The 19,441-nt window shown below is 38.7% G+C and overlaps 1 protein-coding gene across 4 annotated transcripts in view; it reads left to right on the top strand.

The window, feature by feature from the left end:
- The window catches only part of MYLK (myosin light chain kinase), a 196,111-nt gene that overhangs the window by 64,169 nt on the left and 112,501 nt on the right, over nucleotides 1-19,441 (top strand). For all 4 annotated transcript variants that reach the window (XM_064719107.1, XM_064719109.1, XM_064719110.1 and 1 more), the window contains 4 exons: nucleotides 13,070-13,277; nucleotides 14,970-15,018; nucleotides 17,514-17,679; nucleotides 18,743-18,908. In XM_064719107.1, coding sequence (XP_064575177.1) covers nucleotides 13,070-13,277; nucleotides 14,970-15,018; nucleotides 17,514-17,679; nucleotides 18,743-18,908 — 589 coding nt within the window. The remainder of the gene's footprint in view (nucleotides 1-13,069; nucleotides 13,278-14,969; nucleotides 15,019-17,513; nucleotides 17,680-18,742; nucleotides 18,909-19,441) is intronic.

Genomic DNA, 19,441 nt, shown 5'->3' with positions numbered 1-19,441 from the left:
CTTAAACCAAAAGTCATCCCAGTTCATAATTCAGCATCCCATGTGAATGCACATCTCTTGTGTTCTTCTCTTATGTTGGGGAAATAAGCTTTGGAATGGGAGTGATGTTGAAGTGTTGGGCTAGTGCTGAAGAGCGACTGCTGTTCCTCTTTGGGGTCAGAGGTTACATGTCAAAGCTCTGCTCTGGTTGGAGCCAGAAAATCAAGGCATTCCACTGACTGATTGTCCCTGGGGTGACTAGTCCAGTTAAGGGCTTTGAATTACCTGCCTAAATATGTTGACTTTATTCTTCTAGGGAACCAAGCAGGCAGGCTGTAGGTTAGTGGCTAAATCATGTTTGACTCACAAGTTAGTAACCTGGTCTCTAGGCTAGCCATCCCACATTAAGAATATGTTGCAGTTCTAGAGATCTTACACCTTTTATTTTCAGAGGAGTTTTAGAAATAGACAGAGTGAAAACCTGGAAATTTTTCTTTTAAAAAAATTAAAATTCTAGGCTTTTTGATGGTGAAGATAGTTTTATTCTCTATAAGTAAGTGTATTGTTGTAAACCTGTATCAAACAGAACAAAGCAATCTTTGTCTTCTGAAAATGCTGTGGCCAAAACTGGTACAAATTCAAAGTTAGCTTTGCAATTTTTTTTTATTGCTTAGATGGAAACCTTTGTAATTCATTTGAAGAATGAGACAAAATGGAAAAATAAGCTATTTTATATTTTTCTGGGTTTCCCCTGCTTGTCTGCATATTTAAAAAATACTATGGTAAATGTTACTTTGTGGAGTATACTATTTATTATAAATGCAACAGCTGAGCTTACTAAAACACTAATTAAAAGTCTTACTGCATTCCAACAGCAACTTTTCATTTAAAGATGACAACAAGCTGCACATGGAGCCCAGAGAAAAGGGAGAGGCAAAGATTGACAAATGAAATAATTCTGCTCATGGTTATTTGCCTGTTGGCAATGGCATATTGAACTTGCTTCATCCAGCTCTGTGCTCTCTCAACTCACATTGAATGAGAATGGTAATTTTCCTCCAGCTGCATGGTAGAGTCAAATCATAACTGTGTGGCTTGAGAATATGCCATTCCTTCAGTATGTCCCATAATACACAAGCAAGCCTTTATTTATGGTGCATGTATTATTTAAATTGCTTTTGCAAAGCTTAGAATATTAATGCAATGCACACTATTTTGTAAAAGATTTGTAAAAGCACCTGCACACACATGGCAGTATGAAATCTAACTTGTGTCTCAAATGTAACTCATTTATATCACACTCTCATACTGGCAAACAGTGAATAAAGATTTTTTTCTGTTCTGTGAACTCTCTGGAACAAGAGTTCAATATACTTAAGGTTGATTTTTTTTTTTCGTCTATATAAATTCTGGTGTTCCTTTATAAAAGAATAACTCAGCAGTTTGTCTCTGCAGGGAGGCAAATATAAATATTTCAAAACAAAGTTATTCTAAAAGCCAAAGCACTGGAAGAAAAATTACGATAGAATCTTGGAAGTACAGATTAAAGAAGTATTGCAAATGGTATTGATTTCTGCTCATTCCATGGTACCACTTAAACAGCCTCATTCAACTGGAATCCTAGTGTTTGTCTGTAGTATTTAACACATACAAAGGCCAGAGTAGAATTGGGTCCTTCTCTGATGGTCTTTTTGGCCAAAACAACAGAGGAAATAATCATTGCTACCCCCTTGACATTTATGTGGGGCACCAAGGCATGGTGAGATTTATTGTCTTGTGCAAGATGACACAGAAACACTGAGGTACATACCTGGATTCAGAGCAGAATGTCTGTCTTCCAGGGTTCAATTCTCATCCACTGTCCTAGATGTTTGGGAGATAAAAAACTTCGGATTTTGGAAGAGATGGGTGCAAACATCACAGATACCTAAGTGCCTCCTGTTGGATGCAGAGCATCATGTTCACAGTGCCAGAACTGGGTCTTCAGAGCCTTGACTCGAAGCTGGTTTGTTGGGATATGCAAATGGACAGGTTTGTCTGCTTGGGAGATTATTGCATACCCACAGGTTTAATGGAAAACATGATGTTGGATTTGTTCAGACCTCTCAGTAGGAATGGAGCAACTGCAGTTAAGTGGGGCTCTATTGAAAGCATATGCAGAGTAAGCTCTTTTTCCACAACCTAAACAGCTACTTTTGAATGCATGTGTGTTTCTCTTACCAAAATCACAGCAATTTTAGTTTTGAGAGAAAGCCTTAGAAAGGAGAGGTGAGCCCACAAACTTTCTCTTAAACTCAGCATGTCTATAAATATTTATCTTGAATTGTTGAACTAGAAATTTATGGTCACAGCAATTTATACTTAGTATTTCAGATAGTAGTTTGAGGTTTTTTTCTTTTAAACTGTCGTTGCTCAGCCCTTGGATTTTATTTTCATTCTAAACACAGCCATTTGTGCATTGTGCTATCTGAGTTACCTCCGCTAAGATGTTACTAAAAGGGTATGTGTGAAGTGAGGAAAGCTTATCAATTCCACAGATTATTACAGGGTAAAAGAATCACTGACAGTTGCTAATGAGCAGTTGATGTTTTCCCACAGGATTTTGTACTGAAGTCCTAATTATTTATGGCATAACAGTAAGTTGCACTTGGTGGAATAAATGGTGCAATGGGAAATGCCAGTTGTTTAGGCTGTCTGATGTGTTCACATCTTCATGATCCAACATTGCATTTTGTATCTCTTCATAAGCACATCACTTTATTGTGAAGTTTGTAACAAATGACACTTCATGCCCATTGCTTTCTCAGCCCTACCAAGAAGCACTTACAAAGCAGAACACATAACTGAGGAGAATTTTTATAGCTTCTCCAGAGCACAGCCTTTTCCAGCAGTCTGTCACTATCAGCAGACAGTCGTTAACTGTGCAGGAACCCAGTAACAAAATCCAGTTTCAGCATTTTCTGTGGCCATGGCCAGACTCCTAAATTGCAGGAAATAAAAATCTTGTCTGCTTGGAAACTGATAAAGTACGGGCATGTTCATTTTAAGCACATAGTATTTGTTACCACCTTACACTTCAGAAGTGGATTGCTGCCCTTAATTGCAAATTTCATAGCTCCAAACAGATTTGCCTGTGGCTGTGTGTTTTGGGCACAGAAAGAAAGCAATTTTTTCTCAATAATTTTCAGTATTTCTCAATAATAGGTCATGGATACAGTGTGCACTCATGTAAATTTGTAGAGATTCCTTATCTGTTGATAGCATGCTAAGAACAGCATCCCAAACTATGAAAGTATGAAGCTTGTTTGGTCAGTGGCATAGCTCCTACATAGTATTCAGTGACATATGAGATAAATTCTTGCCCTGTTAAGACAGAAACTTTACACCAGTAAGTAAAAATGCAAACAAGAAAAACCAAACGCAACCTTTCAGTCTTCCAGAGGAGAAATCATTTTTTTGCAAGTTTTATCACAATAAATGATGACCATTCTCTTGTGAAAGAAAATAAACATCTTTAAAAAGTAACTGCCAGTTCCAACCCCAGGTGTTGCAGTTATGAAAATAATTGATGGTGTTTGATTGTGCTGCTCTCCTGAGTTATCAGCAATCTTTTGACCTGATGATATCACAGTGTCAGGCTGTGGCTTAAAGCATCTGGATTCTGTGGTCAGTTCTGTGAGATAAAACAGCTAAATGTTTACAGTGCTTGCAAGTGAGGACACACACATATTTTGCTAATGACAGAGCAAAATGTTGGTATTCATTTCATCCTGTATTTGCTCAGGAAGCTTCCTCCTGCTTCTACTTTATCTAAAGAATCATTGTACACCTTTCTGAATTATTACTGGATAAAGGATGAATGAAGGATTGACAACTGAAAGTAAAACTTTTGAAGTCTTAAAAGTTCAGCTTTTTTTGATGAGAGAGGGGAGAAAATTTCCCAACAATTTATTTTTATTGTGTTCAACTGATTTATGTTTCAGTCTTTCTTCTAGTGCTGCCACATAACATTTATGAACAAAATTAGTGGCCAACACCATAAATCAGGCTGTCCTGCTGAACTGGAAATTAATGAACCACTTCTGTTCTGACAGCTTGTCAAAACTCTGGTCTGATTCCTCAAAATCTTGTTTCCTGTAGCAAAGATTGCTGCTGCTCTGAGATGAAGTTTCCAGTCCTATCAGGAAACTTCTGACGTGCTCCTAAATTCTCTGTTACTGAGATAAAGCAGCTGCTTCATCTAGAAATGTTTGATAGACATCTTGACTCAGAATCACCAAAGAGGGAAACTAGGAGAAGGATAGGGACAGAGAGATCATTTTAGGGACTTACTGTGCTATGTGGAAAAATTAGCAAGAGCCTTATTTCCATTCCACAGCCACAGTTCTTTCCCTTTGAACTCCCTTATATTTGTACTGCATAATCCTAAGTGACCCTTTACCCTGCACAGAGGTCAACTATTTCTTAGCAATTTTTTAGGATTTTAAGATATTCAGCACCTCATAATATCTAACACTTCTTAAAAGCTGGATCATGGGAAGAAAGCTTTGTCTTTGCAGTTCGCCTTTTCTTCCCTAAGGAGAGACTTAGAACCAGGGAAAACTTTCATTAAAATTGATGAGAGTTTCACTCAAGAGAGTGAAGTTTATCTTTGTGTTGTGTTGAGAGCTCTTGTACTTGCCCTTGCCTTTTGAATCTTTTTGGCCCATACTGTGTGGCAGTGCTGAAGTTATTGAGAGCTGACAGAGTCATTTCTTATCATGTTGCTCACATTTTCCTGTGGTGGTGGCTTTACTTCTCATATTTGTAACTCTGTTTTGTGTGGTTTTTATTTCATTGTCAAGGCTCTGGACTTATTCTGTCTGTATCTCTTCACTGCTCACTCAGTGCTGTGCATTTGGTTTCTGAATACAAACACATTCGGTCATTGTTCATCTAAGAAGAGCAGTGGCCTCTCTGTGCTGCATCTTCAGACTTTGCATTGATTCCTCCAATAGCAAATTTGTTGGCAAGGGAGACATATGGTCAGATTATTTCATCTAATGGTACTACCTATTGAAATCTAAGTTCCTTTAAGTGTGAGTTTGGCAAAGTCTGAGTGTCTCCATGTCTCAGATCCTCAACTATGAAGTCAAAGTTACACTTTCCCAAGTGACAGCTACCACTACCTATTTTGGACTGGAATTATCTTCAGTTTCTACAGAACTCAGTTTCCTGTGCACTCCTACTTTGAAAAAATGCCAGAATTTTACCACTTTATGGAGACCTTGTCATCTTTGTGTGCCAGGACAGCATCTGGATGGCATTGGAGGAAATAGCCTAAGCTTTCTCCTAGACTTTATCCAAGGTTTATGGCATCTGCTTTTGAATTGGCAGCCAGAGGAAGGCTTTTTAAAAATGGTAAAAATACAACAATGACTAAATACAAATATTAAACAGATCTAAAGATGGACAGATATTCAGATATAATCCCACATTAAATTCAGAAAGCTTGTACTTACAGAAAAAAAGGTCCAGGTGAACTTTATGGGTGGTTTGCATAAAACTCTCATCACACACTTAATTGCTACAGGTCAGCTGGCTACAATGTGGGAAGAGTAAAAAGGCAGATGTTGCTGCTGGCAGAATGATTTATGAAAGCTGCATCAGAAAAGCTCTGCCAGTCTGAGACAGCAACAGCTGTGTGAAAATGCCCCCATTAGTGTAGCAGAGGTTTCCAGCCCCTGATTCAGTTGCTGATTGACATCCCAGCTCCACAGACGTGTTCCGCTATACAGTGTGCTCCTTTATGTCCTCTGTACAGGAAAGGGTAGAATCCATCATGGCAGAGTTCTGTATTTCCGCTGACTGATGTTTCAGGTTATTTTGTGGTTGTATGAAGACTCCTGTAACAATATTACTTTAAAGCAGTACAGTTAAACTTATTCCTTAAATTAAATAAAATCTGATTTAGGAAAAGCACCTGTACATGTGATTAATTCCAAAAGACATAAATAGGGCTTGAACATGCTCTTGAGAGCTGCGTAAATTGGGACTGGTGTTTGAACTTGGATAAACTCAAGGCAGCTTGACACCTAGTGCTACTCTGAAATTCCACTTGATTCCTTCAGAAAAAATATAACACAAATGGACTTGTTTAGCTTATGGTACCTGGGATAGCAGTGCTTTTTTTCAAACAGTTATACTCTGGTGATTGAGCATAAAGCCAATAGTCCGTGCACCTCTGGGAACTCTCGACACTGAATTTTACAAAAAGGAAAAAAAAAAGATCAAATGTAGAAGATGGAAGAAGAAATTATGTGCAGCTGCTGTCTGCTTTTCAGTTAGCAGACCATGTCTTCCATGGATAGGTCATAAATTCTTCCCTGCTGAGCACCATAAAAACTGATTCCCCTAAAGAGCTGTGGTAGTATGTGGAGTGTTCAGCACCTTTGCAATCTGCAAAAAGGGGCTGAATTGTGTGATACTGAATAAACAGACTATGCAGAACTACTTTTCAAGAGTCAAGACTAAAATTTTTGGGGTGCCATCTGCAGAAGGATCTTGTGTTTGGTGCTTGGATTATAAAGTATCAAATGCCATTTGGCACTGGTGAGTGCAAAGTAGAAAAATAAAACATGTCCTAGGTTTACAGAAAGAAAGGTTTTTCTTCTATGTACAGGAGGTAATGCTTTGAAGTGAGCATGTTTGCTCCTACTCTGTATTCCATTTTTGCTTTAATGACACAACTGTGGATTCTAGACTGTTCTGCAGAAGAGGTAGGTTTTTCACTGTGTTTGCAAAGTCATAGCTAAGTCTCCAAATATTTAACATTTTCATGTTTAACCTTGCCAGGCAAGTTCTCTGTTTTAGAAGCAATCTTTTAAAAGGGATAAACTATTCTTGAGATATGGTTTGCGTGTGTTTAAAGTCTCAGAAGAAGCTTAACAATGTATCATGTCCACTTTCTTTTATCAAGAACATCTGCTGTTCATTTGTTAAAGCAAACTGAGCCTAACAGAAGCTTTGTTACAAGACTTTAAAAGAGCTGCACAGGCCAGAACCATGTTTCCCACCTGTACTAACAGTAAAAATTAAATCTAAATCAAAATACAGCACCTATTAGGTGGGCGATAGTTACAACATTCATGTTGTAGTCTCAACAGTTTTATAGTACTTCTTTCCTAACACTGAAATGAAGAGTTCACAGCAGTATGAAATATTAAAACAAGAAGCAGCTTTTTATTCTAGTTTGAGAGAAACACAGCTCTGTCTACATGGACAGAGTATGTGTTATGGTGTAGCATCCTCTGCTAAGGTCCCTTCACAAGTCTTTTGATCAAAGTCCAGGGTCAAAACCCATTGGCTCTTGATTCAAGTAAATTAGAGGGCTGTGGCCCTCTGATGACTATGGGAAACACCTCTTTATTTGTAGGACTTAGGATGAGCCACATCCACAGAACAGCTGCTGATGTTTGGATTGAATCTCTTGGGGCTGCATGAGAGCCTTCAACCATGTGACCTTCAGATGAGTCCATCTAATATGTAACTTGCAATAAAGGCAATAATATTCTATTTTTGCTGATACCTAGACAATGGAGGAAGACATTATCTAGTCTCTACCACATTTCAAGTGTGTTATTTTTTTCCTGTATCTTTACTTTTTGGATTATAATTACACTTGCAAAATGTGTCATGCTGTTTTAATGGCATTTCTTCTGCTGCTTTCTTGATACAATTTGATGGCTTATTACTCCTAAGTTTTGCAAAAAGTGCAAGCAGTTTACTCCCCTCTAGAAATGAGTATTTGCTCTGCCAGGTTTGCAGGCAGCAGAATAAAGGTCAGACTTTGTCAGACATTCTGAGTAGTTTTCCACATCTCCCTTGACTTCGCCTTATGGTGACTTCTAAGGATCTGCCAAAAGCACAAGTCTGGGAGCTCAGTGCTAACATCTGACAGCTTTGGCTGAGGCTATCCTCATTTTATTCCTTTGCAGTTTCTGGTCTCTATGGCCTTTTCTGAGATGTAGGTCCCAGAAATTACTGGTTTCCTCCTGAAGATGGGCATGGAACAGAGAATAGGCTACAAAACTTTCTCAAGCTTTCCTCAATTTCTGGAATTCCTTAATGTTTAGATAGGCAGGCAACCAAATAAGCAAAGCTGTTCCTTTAAAGGAAGTGACTGGTGGCAATCACCTACCAACCCACTGGCTAATTTCTTTTGAAAGTTTATTGCTTGCCCAGTCCACTGTGGATGTGGGAAATAGTTTATTCTTTTCTGCATTACAGGTACCTATATGTATTAGAAAACATTTAGCATTTCTCATTGCTGCCATTCTTCATTTATGACTTGTTACCCAGGTCATCCACACTTTGGTTTTGTGTTGTTTTACTGCTTCCAGGCATTACAGTCTAACTGTGAATGTCCTAACTACACTGCCTGCATGTGAATAGATAACATTTCTGTCTTTCAAATGTATATTCAAAATCTATTTTCTTTAGATGTATTGAATCTCCCAAATAAAACTGATTCTTTCATTCAATGGTTGAGAACTATACACACATAGGTCTTAATTCTGGACTTGGGGAATTAAGGCAAAGTAGTCTACAGAAATAGCAGCACAACTGAACACTTGTGCTGACAGAACCTGGATGTTTTAAACTTCTGATTTCATGGGTGCAGGATTGTCTCTTGAGAGGAATTTTAGTCATTAGTGAACTAATACTTCAGTATATGAAATCATCTCTATGAAGGGTATTATTTTGAATAACAACTTCTTAAGAGTTGTAACATTGTCAGTCTAAGTATGACTTTTGATGTGCCTGTCTATATATGATGTAATCCAGAGAGATTTTGCAAGCCAGTAAATCCTGTTGATAGCTGTCCTCTTCCAGTGATCTTCCAGTCCTCTTCCTGATCTCAGTGCTTATGTGACCTTAAACTGCAAAATGGGACATTTATCTAGTCCTTAACATCATGCACTGAACACCTCAGCCAGTACAATGGATGTAGTGCTGGAATATGTAATGTAATGTTTGCCATCATTTCAAATAGTCTTTAGATGTTACTGTCAAACTGAAAAATATTCAGTAACAGTACACACCCCATCAATGTTTCTCACTTACACTTTGGTTTTTTGTAACTCATGGCTGCTTCTTTTTGGGTGCTGTGGGTTTGTGTTCATTGTTCACCTCACTGGAGCCAGCAGCAGTTTGAAATTTGAAGTTAAAACCATAAGCCAAAAAGGTGCATCCTATTGCCTTAAACTGCTACTGCAACTATGTTTAAGTAGGCAAACCTGTGTTTTTTTGAAATTGGTACATAAACAGCTCTTTTATGGAGCATAGATAGAGACCAAGTTTGAGAAAATGTTTTCTGTGCTTTTGAACAAGAAAAAGGATTGCTAAATGTGTTTGGTGTTGGTGGTCACTGACTGCCTTTCAGTTTGTGACAGTGGGGAATAGTTTGTAGGGGCACATTTTCTAATAATACTGTCCTTTAATGTACAGCTTCCATGGATTTGTTGTATTTCTTTATTTTCTTTAGGAAGCTAGCACCATCCCTTTTCAATAGCATTCTCTCAGACCCAGATGTGGAACAACCTGAACTCTGGGAGTTTCACACACCACAGGTTCTCTGTCAGCTCTTTCCCCTTGCTGTTGATGCACTGTTTTGCCTTACCAGACTTTTCCAGGAAGGCTCTAAGCACTTGAAGGATCCAAACAAAAACTCAAAACTCATGTTTGTTCTAATACAATGGTTATTTGCTGCTTGCTGTCAATTTTCCACTTGTTATTGTAGAGCAGGTAAAGAGAAGCTGCAGCCTCACTGGGACTGGCAATACTCACACAGGCCAAGTTGTAAATAAGGGTTATAGCATGCTGCTGCTGGGCATTAAATAAGCAGATAAATTTCTCTTTGCTGTGGATTTATTCAAGGCAGATGTTTTTAGTGAGCTCTGGAAAGGTTTGGAGGAATATAAAACCTGCTGCAGTTCTGGAATTGATCCATGAGGATCAAAATCTGGTAACCAGTGATTTGTTTAAGGGTCCCTGACACTTTTATGGCATAACCATGTATTTCAGAGAGGGCTGGCTCAGTTTGAAACACATTCCAAACCCAAACCTGAAATAAATCCTTGCAACAGAGCAATTCTGTAAACTTCTGCTTTCCCATTATTTCATTTTTGACAAAAAATTCAAGAAAAAAGAGTCACAGTTTGGGAAGGGAATGACTCAACCTTTTGAAAGGAAATGGACTGCTGATAGTCTGTGTTTGTAGCTTTTGGTGTGGCATTTCCTCAATGTAGAGATGTGGATGAACACATTATTACAGACAGAGCAAGTATAAAACAAAGAGAAGAAATGGAAAAATACTTAATGTAGCTTCAGCCATGTGATACTGGAATTACATAAATAATGGTCTACCAGAGCTTGAAGGGTCAGCTAAAAATGGCCTTGTGTGGTCCAAGAGGGACTTAAGAATATTGTAAAACAAAATTGAAAAGGAAGACAAGTATTTCCCATTGTTTTGACCCCAATTGTTCTCTGTTACAAGTGATGGAAGGTTAATGCTTGAGGCCTTTGGAGCTGGACTGAAGAATTCCATGAAATCACCAGAAGAAATGATTATGAACTGGAAAAAAACAGTGAATATATTTGGTGATGTGTAACTGATGACTTTGTTTTGCAGACCAGAATCTCAGCAGCTGTAAACAGATGTGGCTAGACTAATGCTAGTAAAGAGGCTGTGATGTGAAGACAGAACCACTGAAAAGGTCTTCACATCAATTGAAGTGCTACTCCTCCATTTTACTGTACTGTAGATATTTGATACATCAGTGTGAAAACAATTTTGCCTCAAATATTTTAAGTAAATCTTAATATCCAGGTGAAACAAAATGAGATCTAGTAACTCTCTTCTAATATACTCTCTGGCTTTGGGTAAATCACCTAATCTCTCTGCTGGTTTCTTAATCCAGAATGGAAATACAGGTATGAGGCCATTGACAAGTTATAGTATGAAACAGTTATTTGGTGCAAGTCACTTTCTGTGGCAGTGAGCACATTATCAACTACTTGGAGTCAGAGTATTGTAACAATCTCATATTGCTGCTAGACAACTCTTTTTTTCTGAAATTGAAACGTGCTGAGAAAGATATTCCTTGGAGCCTGTGCTCTGAGTAAGCACTACATCAATATGCTGGAGTAGGGTGAGGAGTCTGGGACAAGAAGCTGCTGTTTATGAGAAAGCACTGGAAAAAGACATGACCACAAAGAGCTTTAGAAAAATGCTTTGACATTTTTAAACAGAAATCAGCTCCCCATTGAGCAGGATCCCACAATTTATACTTCACGGAAGATGGCTTTTGTTTAGTTAAAGATAGACTCAAAAAGAATTTGAGAAATTGTACCAGAAGTAGAAAGTTTCTCCAGTTTATTCAGCATAGTCAGCTCATGACAAATGTTAATGTCCTTAAATATTGAGTAAGTAATGCCAGGGAGAAGAGGTCACCACATCACTGGGAAAATTAATTTGTCTGAACTGATATCCCAAGATTTAAGGGAAAGAGAAAAATTCTGACAGCTGTAGGTTAAGCTGCAGCAGATGAGAAACCCAGCTGGAGTGAGGTGGTGCTGGATTAAACATGAAAGGTTTTTAAAGAAGAGAGCCTAAGAATGGGTAAGGTTGGTTGGCTAAATATTGTAATTTGCAAAGTAAGTGCTGTGCAGTCAGAGAAAGCAAAGCTGAAATGAGAATTGGAAACTGAGAGGAGAATGCTGGGAGGAATTTGCCCGAACCACAACCAAGCCTTCTTCACTTCAAGACAGATCATCAATATTTTGCCCACCTGGAGGTTGAAGGGACTTCCTGCTCGGTTGCCAATTTTTGATATGTAGTTCAGAAGGCAAAATTGCTTCTTTCCCAGTGAGCAAACAGCCATGACTATTACTCATTCCAGCTCATCTTGATTCACTCAGTTACTTCATGGCTTGTAGGCAAAGGATCAAAGAGTCAGGAGATGGAGAGCTGACATATCAGAGGGGTGACAGGAAAGGAATACTGCAATCAACACTTGTTATGATGACTTGGCAAGCGTGCTAACAATTAACACATTCTAAAGTGACCCTCAAAGAAGATGGCATTTCTCACAAAGCAGAGGAAGAACATTTGTCTGAGTAGTTTTTTTATTTGGTGGAAACTGGTGTATGTCTGCTTTTCCCATTTTTTTTGGCAAAAGAAAGTCAGGTCCTCATCAAGTTTCAAGAGCTCCATTTCAAATCAATAACTCAGTTCTCAGTTACACCAGTCAAGGATCTGCCTGTAAATCTGAAGGAATCATTAATGCCATTGGAGGCAGGGATGTACCAGTACAGTTGTTATTTAATGAGAACAGGACTGGTTCATTTTGCTGAACATTCTTCCTTTGGGTAGATCACTAGTCTTTTTAAGTTGAGCTTAATATTTGTGTGACTATATGTAGGTGCTCATAATCCTTTCCTGCCGTGAGAATGACCCTTAATGATGCTCTTTCAAATTGCAGCACCTTATCTTCTACTTCTAAAGATTAAGACAGAATTTGGTATGTGTCTGCCTTTTTTGCCTGTATATTGTCAGCAGCTACTATGTCTCAGCACACTTGAAAACTAGATGGCTGACTAGAGTACAGATTTACATTATAAGCCCAATCCGTGGCAACCATGCTGGAAGTATTTGGTCCAACAGCCTTGCACTCTTGCATACTCAGAGGTGCAGTAGCATTACTGCCCCTTTTTTTGAGTTTCTGAGCAGTGGGGACCCAGGAGTCAGGATTTTTCACTGGCACTCTCACTGTGCTTTTGTGGAGAAACTGTTCTAGTGGGAAATTTTTCTGCATGAGTATCTATCTGCCTGACTAGTCTTATGATTTTAAGTTTGGCTTATCCAAGAGTTTTTTTTCATTTCATTATCTTCTGCCATTTGGCTTGCAAAGAGTATGTCTTTAACAGATGTATTAAAGAGTATGTGTCAAGAACTTTCCACTGCATTGCTAAATGTCCAGCATTTCTTCCTGATACCATCATCTGTTAAGTTTACCTTCTTTCTCCACTCTCTCTCACATCTTGCCAGGTCAGAGGCTACCCTGAGCCACAGATCACATGGTACAGAAATGGGCATCCTGTCCCAGAGGGAGATCATTATGTCGTGGACCGCAGCATCCGGGGCGTGTTCAGCTTGGTCATCAAAGGAGTGCAGGAGGGTGATGGAGGCAAATACACCTGTGAGGCTGCAAATGATGGTGGGGTTCGTCAAGTGACCGTGGAACTGACAGTGGAAGGTCAGAAGATTCTTATACTGTTGCTTTGGTGATTGTAGTTTAAGTAAAAGAGCAAGGTGTGCTAAACACCTTGTGGTTAAATCACAACACATGCCTTCTCATTGATGCAAGAGTAAGGTTCATTTACTGCACTTCACAGGTTAAGACATTGTGCAGGGAGCTACGTGTCTACAATTACATAAAGTGTGAGTTCTGTTTCAGGTGTGGGTGATGATGTGCAGGTAACAAAAGTCCTAGCTTTAAAGACTTTGTTCTAAACTTTGTAATTTTCATGGAAAATTACCACTCGGGACAAAAACTGCGAAGCTGCATGCCTGGTTGTAATTGCATGCTTAATGTCAGACAGGAAACAGCCAGGATCAAACCCAGGAATTTTTAAGAGCACATCTGCATATTAGATAGTTGCAAACTGCCAAGTTTAAAGAGTGACACAAAGCCAGGGAAGGATTGAAATCAATTGTACTGCTTCTCCTCTTGCAATTTGGTCATATCAGAGACCTGTTGAATATCAGAATCTCTCACAACTTTGTCTTGAAGAAAAGAAAAAATCTGCAACAGTCCTGAAACTATCAGTATTTGGGTTTATTCAGAGTCAAAAAACTCTATTATACTCAGAGTACATACTGAAATATGCATACATCTGACATGATTGCTACTGCTTTCTGTTGTAAAAATTATGTGAAGTATTTATTTTTTCCCTTGTTTTAACAATTTTATGAATGACAATTTACATGGAGGTGGAAGATTTTTTAAAAGTTGTTTTCATATCAGTTTTTCTGACCTGGCTTTTGCTGCAGTTCAAAACAACTTCGGGGCAGTACCCAAAGACTGAATTTCTCATAGTTTAAGAATTATATGGTCTCTCTTCTAAAATCCCTCTATTCATCAAAATAGCAAAGCACAGGGGTATTTTTGGCTTTTTATTTTATTTTTTTTTTTCTCAGCAAAGATAACCACGTGTGGCTGCCTGCTGCTTGAAAAACGAGTGACTGAAACATGATGTATTGTTTCCACCTGCACGTCTGTCCTGTCTGACAGCGCTGTGGGCTCTCGTTAGGCTCTGGACCAGGTGTTTTCTCCCAGCCCGGAGCTGTGTCCTTGCTGCTGCGGCTCCGGGTGTCCCCTGGCCGGGCTCTGTGTGCAGCAGGTGGCGCTGGGCTCCCGCAGCATCTCCCTCCTGCCGCGGCAGCGAGGGACCAGCGCCTGGGGCATCCGCAGCAAAGGTGCCTCGGGCTGGCGCGGGACCGAGAACCCAGCCAAGTAAAGATCTCTCTCACAGTCTGAAAACATCCTGCTATCTTAATTTGAAGTACTGGTGCACTATAGAAATTAGACAGTGTTTCATTCAAAAAAGTATTTTTTCATGAATAATCTTCAGCATTGTTACAACTGAGGCTGGGGGTTAGACAGCAACTCTGCTAAAGCTTGGTTTTGAAGTTGGAGAGCCTGACTTTGAATTACAGATGATATAACCTTATACTGCAGGTGTTGCATTCCTCCTTTATGTTTCTAACCTGGAGAAATGCAAATTTACATAGTCTTTATTATCACTAATCCCCAAATTAAAGATAATTGACAAAACTTTGATAATTAGTGATAAAAATTGATAATTACTGATAAACTAATTGATAATTAGTGGTAAACTAATTTACAAAACTTTCGACTTCCTGTCTTTCTGTCCTATGCTTACAGGAAACTCCTTGATGAAATACAGCCTGCCATCCAGTGCCAAAACCTCTGGGTAAGCAGTCTTCTGGCTTGGATATTGTTTAACAGACACTTAAGTATATTTTGGTAGGAAAACAAGTAAAATTACTCTTTCTAAAAGTCTCCACTTACCCCAAGCAGAGCAGCTACTGTGAGAGCTGCTGGCTAAGCAGAGTGGTTGAGGCAGTCAGGAAGATGCACAGCTACTGCTCCAGCATACTGACTGAGGAATTAATGTGGCTGAAAACAGAACATCCTGCTGATGCCTAAATATTGCACCCTCCTCTGCTGCAATTTTGCACACTCTTCTTTACTCTCTGATATTCAAGAACCCTTCTCCAAAGCTTCCACGAGCCGACAGTCTCTTTTTAAAGCCAGAGCAAATACTGCTTAAGGAGTCACCATAAGAAATAAAAGCAACTGAAATCAGCATTCTCACACACAGAATTTAAATATTTCCAAGCAACACAGTGGGTAAACTGTAGTCCAGAAGAAATAATTGTTCTGGTTTGAGTAACTTTACCAAGAACAGTTGATGGGGTGATGTAAGCTGGCACATAAAAGCCTACTTGTACTTTCTGCACTTCAGTAAGCATTTACAATTATGTGAATGTCACTGTTTTGAAAGCCTCAGGCCTAATTCTTCCAACAGCTGAATTAATTTCTTTATAAATAGTTTGAATTTAAGCAGAATTTTCTCTCACTTTTATCTCTGGCACTGAGTCACTCTGGATGTAGGCAAAATCACATGTTCTGATTATGTTAGTGATTAAAATACAGATGGTTAAAACTGGAGTATTTAATTTCATCATTAATATGAAAATTGTTTAATTTTTTAAATTTTAAAATTAACAGATTACAACACTGAAAATGGTAAGTAAAACTGAGTATTCAGGAAACATGATTTTACAAGATAAATTCTGTATTGCAAATTACCTAGAGATGTACACACAGGATAAATAATCAAAACAAGAAAGGACAGTTAGGTTGCTGTTAGGTTTTGTATACTCAGACTTCACAAAGTACTATCCTAATCCATTGTATTGCATAGAGCTAGAGTGATTGTCCTCACTTTTCATGGTCCTGTGTTTTCCTCCTCTTTAGTATTAATAATTCTATGAGAAGGGAGAAGAATTAAAAAATTACACATTTTCATTTGTTCATCTCTAGGAACCAGCCATAAAGCTGCAGGCCAGCTAGTAGTTGATTTTCCTTTAATTTGTTATGTGTATAAATGCATAAACATTGACTCACCACCTAAAGATGGTTACTAAAAGACTTTAGTACAAATTTATGTTCTTCTTTAGTGATATGAGAGAGAGATGACTTTAAAAGTTATCAGATATTTAATTATACGATAAAGTGATTTTCATTGTAGCACGTTGCAATCACCCTTCTCTCAGTACTTCTGGTCCTCCTGCCCATGTAAATCCTTTCATTATGGTATCATCTCTTGCTTAGAAACCTGGAGCTGCCCATATGGCAACCACCCTGTCTTGGCAGCACCTTGGGCTGAGGCGATGCGATCTCTGTTAGTATCTGACACCTGGTAGGAATGGTGAGGTACTGACACATCTTACTTGCGTGTGGTAAAAGGCCATCTGGAAAAGAAGGCCTTAAAAATGGTTCTGTTTGCTTGAAATTAAATGTTTTAAAAAAGAAATCACCATCTGCCATCTGCTAATGTGTCTTTATTGTACCAAGGCTTCAGAGCAAAGTGGGTGTGTTCCCTTTGACATTATTGGACCTGAAGTTGCACCTTATTGGTTTTTTTCATGCTATAATGCTGTTTGATGTTTTATGGTTGTGTAGCTGTTTACAGTTTTGCACTGCAGTTACTGATGCCATTTTAGTTTCATCCCACATGTCATTTCCCAGCTGTAGCAGCCATGTAAGTAGAGCTGGGAATTTACACTTAACAGTAACTCACCTGGGACAGGTGTACTTTGGTTTTGTGCCCTCCTCACATTTGCTTTGAAAACATTGTAGCAAATGAGGTTACAAATAAAAGTCTTCCCCAGACTAAAAATATTTCCCAGGACATGTCAGAAATGTTGCAAAACCAAGGTGCTGATTCATAAATCAGAAATTACTGTGTCAATTGCACTCAAGAATGAAACAAATTATATTATAAAAACCTGTGAACAGTAAACAAGTATGCACAAATAAACTCTTAGGAGGCAACAAAAAAACAGAAAATGGGGAAAACTAAATGTATCAGTGTTTCCTATCTTTTGGTTTTCCCAGCTCTGCTTATGAACAACTAAAATGGTCCCCAAGATCTGTTCTGTGTATGCCAGATGAGGGTGCATAACATAACACAGTTGCATGAGGAGTCAAGGGCAGTCATGAAAAGCATTTCCATTTCTTCCATGGCCAAGAAAAGTATTGTGCAGCTACAGCCTGTGTTGCCACCAATGATATACTCTTGTTGGCAGACCACAGGTCTAAAAATGCTTCCTGACATGTGCTCTAACCACAGCAGCTTCCAGCTCTTCTGTAAAACCAGAATGCCAATTGCCTTTGCAGGGCAAGACTTGCTGTTCCATCTGTGGAGCAGAGGCCAAGCATCTGGGGAGAAAGTCCACCCAAGTTTGCTACAAAACCCAACCGAGTTGTTGTGCGTGAAGGCCAAACAGGCAAATTCTCATGTAAAATTACAGGACGACCTCAGCCTCAAGTAACTTGGTCTAAGGTATGATTTCCCCAAAAGTTTATGTTTTCCTTCTCTTTTGAAATTTTGTGCCTTGCAAGGATGAAATGCACATTGAAGCGTTAAGTGCCGGTGTCCCCTTTAGGCATACACAAGATTTCCAAGCACATTTTTTTCTTTGTAAGGAAGGAGCTTTCAGATGAAATTAAGTAGTACATTGATTGGGCCATTTTTATTGAAAGTGTCAGTCTTTTAGAGAATTACAGTTACTTTCTTTGGTTTGGAAGGGCAAATATATGACTGCTCTGGTGGCATCCTGCTCCCCTCCACCCTTCAACAGGGTAATGCCTTATATAGAGTGAACAGAAAAAAAATCAACTCTTATAAATTCTTGTATTTTCTCTTGATAGCTCCAGGTTTGTGGGGGAAAAACCAAAAAAACCCTCAGAGAACAGGAAAATGCTTCCAAGTCATTGTCTGCTTTATTCCAGACTTATCCTTGTCTGTAATATAAGAGGGTCAGGGTACATCCCCAAACTCAGGCAACCTCTTGCAGTGGTTTTTATTGTTTTTTAGGGGATTTTGTTTTGGTTTGGGTTTTTTTAATTTGTTTTTGTTTGTTGTAGTACTTTGGTTTTCTGCCCTCTTCAGGTTTGCTTTGAAAACATTGTAGCAAATGAGATTACAAATAGAAGTCTTCCCCAGACCAAAAATATTTACGAGGACACGTCAGAAATGTTGCAAAACCAAAGTGCTGATTCGTAAATCAGAAATTACTGTGTCAATTTCTAGGATTTTGGATATAATTAACAGGGAAAGGCCAAAACCAAACTGAGATGAGTAGGTGGCAAAATAAAGGAAAAAGGAAGCCTCCTGAAGATGTGAATTACAAAATTTTGGGCACAGTTTATTGTTTTGTTCTTCTACGAATTGTTTTCTTCTTGGTGTTGTCTTATTGTTTTCTTCTTCTATGAATATTATTTGTAGAAGGAATTTGGCTAAAGGATAGGAAATAGGCAGTTTGACCTAATGTTTTACTAAAAAATTCTTGCTCCCCTTCTCTTGACAGTAGCTAGTGTCTCATGGTGCCTTGTGGTATTTGCAGGGTGATATTCAGTTACAGCAAAATGAGCGTTTCAACATGTATGAGAGAACAGGCATCCAGTTCTTGGAGGTGCACAACGTTCAGCTGGCTGATTCAGGAATTTACACCTGCACAGTGGTGAACAGCGCTGGGAAGGCATCTGTGTCTGCAGAGCTCACTGTTCAAGGTACAGCAAAGAGTTTGCAGGACAGAGAAAAGGGCCCACAGACATTCTGATAAAATGTCTCTGTTGTGTTCTTGATATTTACAAGAAACATTCACTTCTTCCCATTTTCTTCTTCTCTCTTTCTCCCTCTGTTCATTAAATGATGCTATGATAGCTTGGAACATGCTACAGCTGTAAAAATTGTGATGGTTCAATGAGGAAAAAAGCAATCCAAGTGCTTTGTAACAGATTTCTTTAAAAACACTTTTTCACTTTTACTGTGACTTTGACTTCTATGTTTTGAACATTGATTTGATTTTCAGCAAATGAAACCTGGCACTTGTCATTATAATCAGCTTAATTGATTTTGTATTGAGTACTAGTACCAGATGCACATTTATGCCAACTCCCTTATGGGAGGCAAAATTCTATCTATATTTGTAGAACTAGGAAAGTAAAGTAAAAGACCATATCTCTAAATTATGAGAGAGGAAAAAACCCATCCTAATAAGATTAAAATCCAGTCTTCTCAACTTCCAACCCAGCTTATTTCA

Source organism: Zonotrichia leucophrys, chromosome 7 (assembly GCF_028769735.1).
Source record: "Zonotrichia leucophrys gambelii isolate GWCS_2022_RI chromosome 7, RI_Zleu_2.0, whole genome shotgun sequence".
In the NCBI taxonomy this organism is placed as follows: domain Eukaryota; kingdom Metazoa; phylum Chordata; class Aves; order Passeriformes; family Passerellidae; genus Zonotrichia; species Zonotrichia leucophrys.
The sequence above is the reverse complement of the archived record's forward strand: the minus strand, read 5'-3'. Positions and strand labels throughout refer to the sequence as shown.